General features: G+C 41.0%; 2 protein-coding genes across 3 annotated transcripts in view; one reads left to right on the top strand and one right to left on the bottom strand.

Moving 5' to 3' along the window:
• Positions 1 to 325: 325 nt before the first annotated feature.
• Positions 326 to 2,443, bottom strand: LOC113539702 (uncharacterized). Its single transcript, XM_026935682.3, has 2 exons — positions 1,841 to 2,443; positions 326 to 951 (listed from the first exon to the last, which is right to left on the bottom strand). Exons 1-2 carry the CDS (start codon positions 2,271 to 2,273, stop codon positions 494 to 496), a joined length of 891 nt encoding a protein of 296 aa, XP_026791483.3. The 5' UTR covers positions 2,274 to 2,443; the 3' UTR covers positions 326 to 493.
• Positions 2,444 to 4,590: 2,147 nt separating this feature from the next.
• LOC113539449 (rootletin) overlaps positions 4,591 to 7,500 on the top strand; it is a 29,204-nt gene continuing 26,294 nt past the window's right edge. The window contains exon 1 of one of the 2 annotated variants that reach the window (XM_053227010.1): positions 4,591 to 4,639. The gene's annotated coding sequence lies outside the window, so the exon portion shown is untranslated. Of the gene's footprint in view, positions 4,640 to 6,386; positions 6,604 to 7,500 lie in introns of those variants that run through there. The other variant, XM_034314212.2, reaches the window with a different exon arrangement.

Raw genomic sequence — 7,500 nt, 5'->3', positions numbered from 1 at the left:
CTTAAACTCTAATACGATGCGTAATGACGCCGCGTTTGCATACGAGCAGCTTTCTTATACTCAGTCAAACACGTATTAATTTAGCAAAGACGGCTCGTTTGGCAAATACGTCTGTCCCTCGTTCCTCAGGAGGAGGAGCTAATGACTGAGGAGAGGAAATGAGGTGGTTTCATGAAAATATGAAGCGGCCACAGTGCAGGTTCTGAGGCGAGACATGATGCAAATTTCACCGCAGGACTCGGGGCGTGTTTATTGGAGTCTTAAAATATACAAAACTAGAGATAAAAATTGCAGCTATAAAGAGACAGAAAGGTTTGTTTCCGGGAGTGCAAGCCACCGTGCAGCCATCTTGCTAATCTCTGTATGACGTGTGATTGATTTCAGAGAAGAATTCTGAAATGCTGGAAACAAGGTGTTAAATAAAACTAAAATAAATCCGACACCAGAGTAGGATTAAAAAGTGTTTAATAATTTAAAAAAAAAAAAAAACATATCACAGCCATATATTAATGGACCTTCCTCTCCTCCCTCTCGTGCGCACGCGTAAGCAGCGGCGCGGGTTTGTGGGCTGCGCAGACGCAGACGCAGGCCCCGTGTCGCTCAGAGGAGGAGCCCAGCGCTCGGCGGCGTTAGCGAGTCTGCGCAGACTGTCCTCCACAGACGCCAGCAGCGGGTAAACCCTGCTCTCCATCCTGCGCAGCCGCGTGTTCATGGTGCGCCGCAGGGCTCCGAGTTCCCGCTGAAGCATGTCGAAGCCTCCCTGCTGCACGTCCAGGAATGCCAGATCACCTGCCCGCTGCTGGCTGTGCCGCCGCCGCCGCCCCGCGGGCTGTACAGAGTCCTCCACCTCCACCTCTATCTCCGCCTCCGCCTCCGCCTCTGCCTCCGCCTGCTCCATCTCATCCCACACCGGCTCCGATTTAGGGCCCGACGCAGCGTCGACCTGCGAAGCTGAACAACAAAATGCACTTTAACAAGCTTTTAAAAAAAAAAAACTTCATTTGGAGTTTAATTACAATTAATTGGTAATTAATTACAATTAGTTAATTACAATTAATTACAATTACAATTAGTTAATTACAATTTATGAAATCATTTGCTTCATCAAATCCATCTTCAACCGAACACTGAAATTAACTTCAGCTATACGCTAACACGTTAAAAGTCTAAGTTAGGAAACTATTGTTTGTTAGCAGTAACTCTCAGTAGCTGTCACTACAGCCATTTTAAAAAAATATATATATTTTCACACTGAGCATCTGCGTTTGTTATTAAACATTTTCCATGTGACGTCCTCGATCTGATTGGTCAGTGATTTACCTCAGGATGTCCTTACATTTTTTTTAAAAAGAAACCAATATTTAAAAAAATTATAATTTTAAAAACTATTTTGCCACAATAATGTCATTTTTTATTGTTAGCCATAAAAACCAGGAATCTTCCAGGTAGCATTAGGTTTTATAGCTAGCGAGCTAGCTTTCCTCTGGTTAGCATTAAAAGTGTGGGATTTATTTTAAGTATATTCTCCTTGCGCAGAAAATAATAATAATAATAATAATAATATGTTGGAAAAATTCATTTAGAAATAACAATGTGAGGTGGTAGTTATCGGGTAGTTTGTGACGTCACTGGCAGGCTGCAATATGATTGGGTTTCAGGATTAATCAGGATGTGGTGAACAGTGAGATGTTTTTTTTTTGTTTTGTTTTGAACAGAACTGTAACCTGAGGTGGAGCAGTCAGTGTGTGTTAAAGGTTCTACCACAGAAGGTGTGTGTGTGTGTGTGTGTGTGTGTTGAGGATTGGTCAGTTTGGATCAGTGTTACGGTACTTTAAGGTACCTGTCAGGCCGAACTCGAACCCCCCGAACCCGTGTGCGCTTTCCTCGGGGAAGGTGGTGTCCTCAGCCGGGCTCAGTGTGTCGCTGGTGCTCGCTCCTCTTCCTCCTCTTCCTCTTCCTCTTCCTCCTGCTGCTCCTCCTCCAGGTCCGTTCCCCTGCATGGTGCGCCGGGACGCGGCGAGCTTCTGCTTGGTTCTCCGGCGCACATCGTTGAAGCGCTTGCGGCACTGCACGGCGGTTCTCCGGATGCCGGTGGAGGAGGAGGCGTTGAGGGTCTTCGCCACTTCGTCCCAGGCCTTCTTCACGTCCTCGGAGCGCGGCGGCGTGTTCCGGGTGCCGTAGATGTTGTGCCGCTTCTGCACCTCCCGCACCAGGAGATCCGTCTCCTCCTGCGTGAACTTCTTCTGTCGGAGTCTGTCTCGGATTTCATCCATGAAGCCCGACGTGATCACTCCAAATGTCACGTCACGCCGCTAAGGTGCCGCTAAGGGATAGGTTTATTTTTATTTACTTATTTATTTATTTATTTATTTATTTATTTATTTAGCGTTTGCGTTTGCGTTACGGACACCAAAATAGCGCGCTGGATCTCCGGGTGGAAACAGCGCGCACACACACACACACACACACACACACACACCCCGCCTGATCCGGTGCGCCATGACGTCATAATCACAAAATGAACCTTCTGGAAAATTTGAATTTAGTATTATTATTATTATTATTATTATTATTATTAACAACAACAAAAATACAATACAGCCGATTATAGGAGCACATACACTCTTTTTCAGTTTCACTACATTTTGTTAAAATTATTATTGATCTAAAATTCTGGAGCTCTTGATTGGACGGAGTTTTTGATTGACAGTGTGTAGGTCACCTGACTCCGCCTTCCGTCATCTGTGGGCCCCATGAGGTTGCTAATGGAGACAAACCTGCAGGCTGGCGTGAGTCTTTCTATAACTGCTGATTTTCACACACATCACTCTGTAGCGTTTACTCAGAATGGTGCAATAAAGAAAAAACTTCCAGTGAGCGTCAGTTCTGCAGACGGATGTTGATGAGAGAGATCAGAGGAAAATGGCCAGACTGGTTCGAGCTGACAGAAAGGCTACAGTAACTCAGATAACCACTCTGTACAGCTGTGGTGAGCAGAAAAGCATCTCAGAATGCACAACACATCGAACCTTGAGGTGGATGAGCTACAACAGCAGAAGACCACGTCGGGTTCCTCTTCTCTCAGCTGAGAACAGAAAGCTGAAGCTGCAGTGGGCACAAACTCACCAACACTGGGCAGGTGAAGACTGGAGGAACGTTGCCTGGTCTGATGAATCTGGATTTCTGCTGAGGAACACAGATGTAGAGTCAGAATTCAGCACCAACAGCATGAATCCATGAACCCAACCTGCCTTGTGTCACCAGTCCAGGCTGGTGGAGGTGGCGTGATGGTGTGGGGAATGTTTTCTTTGCACACTTTGGGCTCGTTAATACCAATCAATCATGGCTTGAATGCCTCAGTCTATTAGAGTATTATTGCTGACCGTGTGCTTCCCTTCATGGCCACAGTTTACCATCTTCTAATGGCTTATCATTCCAGCATGATGATGCTCCATGTCACAAAGCAAAACTCGTCTCACACTGGTTTCATGAACATGACGATGAGTTCAGTGCTCTTCTTCAGTGGCCTTCCCAGTCACCGGATCTGAGTCCAGTAGGACATTTGGGACGCGGTGGAACGAGAGACTCATAGCATGAAAGTGCAGCTGAACAATCTGCAGGAACTGCGTGATGCATCGTCTCAACATGGACCAGAATCTCAAAGGAACATTTCCAACGTCTTGTGGAATCCTGACAGGAAGAACTGAGGCTGTATAGAGAGAAAAGGGATCGAGAGCCCTACCAGTGTTAGTGCAGTGTTCCTAATAAAGTGCTCTGTGAGTGTGTATGTAACATGATTTAATTTCCATTTAAAGCCACAGACTTTAAAATATTAAGATCTGTCCAGCATACAGATCCCTCAGGACTCCATAAAGACTCTCCAGTCACTCCACACACTGCACTTTACACTTTGTATTGTTACTACGCGTAACATACTTGCTTATTTTGCACATTCCTGTACATATATTTCATATTTCTTATTATTTCTTATTCATTTCTGATTTTTTATGCGCAGTCTGAAGAGGACTAGGCCAGGTTCTCATTTCGCTGCAAGTTATGTGCTGTATATAACTACGTATATGACAACTAAAAATCTTGAATCTTGAATGTTATGTTTCTAAATTGTACTGAAATTACGTCATCTGAAATAAATCCAAACATTATAAACCTGTATGTCAATATTACAATACTAAATATTTTAAGTTGTTATATTTTATGCATTTATATATTTTTATTTCCTGTTAGAGCTGCTCCTTTTCTGCCTTTGTGTGTATTTTATACAGTTTTAGTGATTTTATACATGATGCTTTAATAAAGAGATGTTTTGTTTTATCATGTGTGTAATAGTGTGTGTTTAGAGATATCAGTAAGATATTATTTATTCATTTCAATAAAAAAAGAGAGAGATGTCCTGATTTATTTTTGTAAACCTCACATCCACACACTGCGGGTTTGTTGTAGACATATCAGGGATGTGTAAAGTGTGTAAAGGTGTTCAGTGGGGACTTCTTGTTGGTGTGTGTGTGTGTGTGTGTATAAAACCATCTCCATGGTGCATTCTGTTGTGCGTCTGATCATGTAAGTGCAGGAGTTATCGTTCTGCAGCAGGATCTGGAGTTTATTCCTCTTTCAGTCGGGGGTGAGTGAGATTTTGTACACTTTTTTTTTTTTTGTCCATGAGACCAAAGAAAGTCTGTTTTTTTTTATTTTTATCCTAGTCATTACATCATCTAGTTCTCCTGTGGAGCATTAATGACATATCATCACTGTGATCCACTGGAAAAACTGAGCTCATGATCTCATGAAATAACTTATTATTATTATTATTATTATTATTATTGACCTGTTTCTGTTCCTATTATTTTGACAATTTCTAGTTCTTTCATTTCATGCTGTTAATGTGCTGATGTGATTTGGGACCTTTTTTCTAATTTGTTCTAATAACCTGAAATTGGCTTTCAGTGAGTCTGTATATCTTTTGTACTCTTATCTATTTGGTCATTAACAGTATAAACATTTTTGTTGTTTATTAAGTAACTTAAACAAAACTGCTTCTAGGTAACATTCAGTGCCTTACTTAAAATTACTTAAAACTTAAAACGTCACCAATTTTTTAATTTCTTTACAACAATGTGATTTTGTTAATTATCCTTTATTCCAAAGTATGCTGTTTTCTAATTTATGTAGCTTCCTGTTTAAAACATTGAATAATCCATGGTTTCAGAAACAGTCTTTAATGGAAGTGAATTTATAAACATAAAGAAACAAATGTTTTATTCAACGTTTATTTAAATTATTTCTTTCTTTTCTTTTTTTTTTTAACTGTTTTATTGTTCTTGACATGTTGACCATCAGTAACATCGATCTGTAGCATTAATTGTTAGCAATTAAACTTAATCATGAATCATTGATGCGTTCTGAGCTATGCTAGCGGCTGTAAAAATGACAAGTAATCTACACAGACGTGTAATTTGTTTTTTATTTTTAACAAAAGAAATTCATTAATTTCTAACATGTTTTGTGCTTGACATTAAAAACGAATGAGATGTAATCAACAGCATCAGACTGCGTTCAGTGCTAGCTGATGTTAGCATGCTAAAAGTGTTCATTGTGCTATGTATGTTGGGACTGTCTGTTATTTACTACCTTCCATTTTGTGACATTTGATGGGACAAAAAGTGTTCTTTGTTCCACACTTTTGTTTAAATGAAACTTTGTGAGAACACTCTTGGTATGGAACTGGAAATACAAATAGCAATGCTGAGGCTAAGAATTTAGCTAGCTAACATGAGCTGAAGTCCTTTATATGGACAGTTTAAAGGCACAGTGATGGTCTAAATACAACAAAAAAAAAGAATCAGAAACATCAACTCTTTGCCTCAGATGTGTTGGCAGTTGTCTGATAAAAGACTCCAAAACTCCCAAAGTACCAAAATTCCACTGTAATGACACTTAGACTTGAACGCTAACCAAACTTTCATGAGTTCTACCATATTGAAATGTTCCAGTGTTGCGTCATGGACTGGGTCAGTGCTGATGTAAAATTTAGACTTGCAAAGTCTTGATTAAAGTAGAGTGAAATAATGGTGTATAATGTAAACACAGAGACACACAACCGCATTGTGATGTAGTGTTTCTACACGACATCCGGCTCTTTGTACGGTTTTGCATTTATTTGTGGCTTTTCAACATAAACACCTTAGACAGTTATGTAAATTCTAATATCATTCAGTTTTAAATTCCAACATCATTCAGTGAAAAATACAAAAATATGCAATTTAATGCAAAGGCTTTGTGGATGAATCAAAACTCGCACAGTCTGATTCATCTAAACGAGTTAGTTCATAAGAATCGGTTCAGTGAAATGATTCGTATCGGACACCGGGATTTAATGAGCACTGATTTTGTCCACAGTAAATCTCGGCGTGATTTTAGTCCCACCCCGGAAAAAAAAACCAACAACCCCGCAGGAAATACACCTCCAAACCGCGATATGTTGGAGTGAACAGCTTTTATTTAGCTGCAGATCCACCTCGCTGAAGCGGAATGCGTTTCTGAGGGGGAGATGACACACACGAGTCGGTTCCTTTCTTCTAGCAGAAGGTACAGTACGTGTTTTACAGCGTGTTTTAAACACGTCAGGAAGTTGCGTGTGGACGTGTGCAGCAGGAAGTCAGTCTCCCTCAGCGCTTTCACTTTTATTCATCAAATATTCATCACTTTCAAATCCTGTCACAACAGAGTGCTAACTAAACATGCTAACCCGCCTAATAAACACACCAGCGGATGCTGGACCCGCGCTAGCTTCCTAGTTGCCATGGTTACGACGAAACAGCGCGCGTATTAGTGCGCGAGGCTGTGTTTCAAAATGTCGTTCTGGCGTTAACCGTTAAAACCGTTACAATTCAAATGCCTTCTGACGTCATCGTTCTTTCGCTTTCATTTAACTACCTAACAGCTATGGACACGGCTAGCAATTAAGTTAGCTTATTAGCCATGTTGAAAAAGGTTTTAAATGCTGCATAATAAGTTAGTAGTGGTGTTTAAAAAAAAAAAAAAACACTACCGTATAACTCAAAATCCTAACGTCTATAAAAGTTTATAATAAAAAAAAAGTGTATTTGACTTTTACCGAAGTTTATAAACAGTGAATGGTTTTTACCTCAGCAGCCTCATTAGCAGTTGGAGCTAACAATGAAGCTTCCTCCAGCAGAGGCGTGTCCACATGGGGTGGCTGAAGAGGGGCAGAAGCCCACTAAGAGCAATAAGCTAATTATGTAAAGAGGCTTCATTTGCAGAATGAACATCCGTTATAATGACGTCACTACACTGGCTTCATAGCTGCTCTGTCGTTCTGGATGAATTCGAGGTCAGAGTTGTGGCCTAACCTCTGACAGCCACACAAAGAGTAAAACACATAGGGGCGTGCTGTTATAGGAAAATAATCAACGCCGTGGTGGTGTGATACGGCCCGAGCCGAAGCAGAGTTACAGTTACCAC

The sequence above is a fragment of the Pangasianodon hypophthalmus genome, chromosome 20 (genome assembly GCF_027358585.1).
Source record: "Pangasianodon hypophthalmus isolate fPanHyp1 chromosome 20, fPanHyp1.pri, whole genome shotgun sequence".
Lineage (NCBI taxonomy): Eukaryota > Metazoa > Chordata > Actinopteri > Siluriformes > Pangasiidae > Pangasianodon > Pangasianodon hypophthalmus.
The sequence above is the reverse complement of the archived record's forward strand: the minus strand, read 5'-3'. Positions and strand labels throughout refer to the sequence as shown.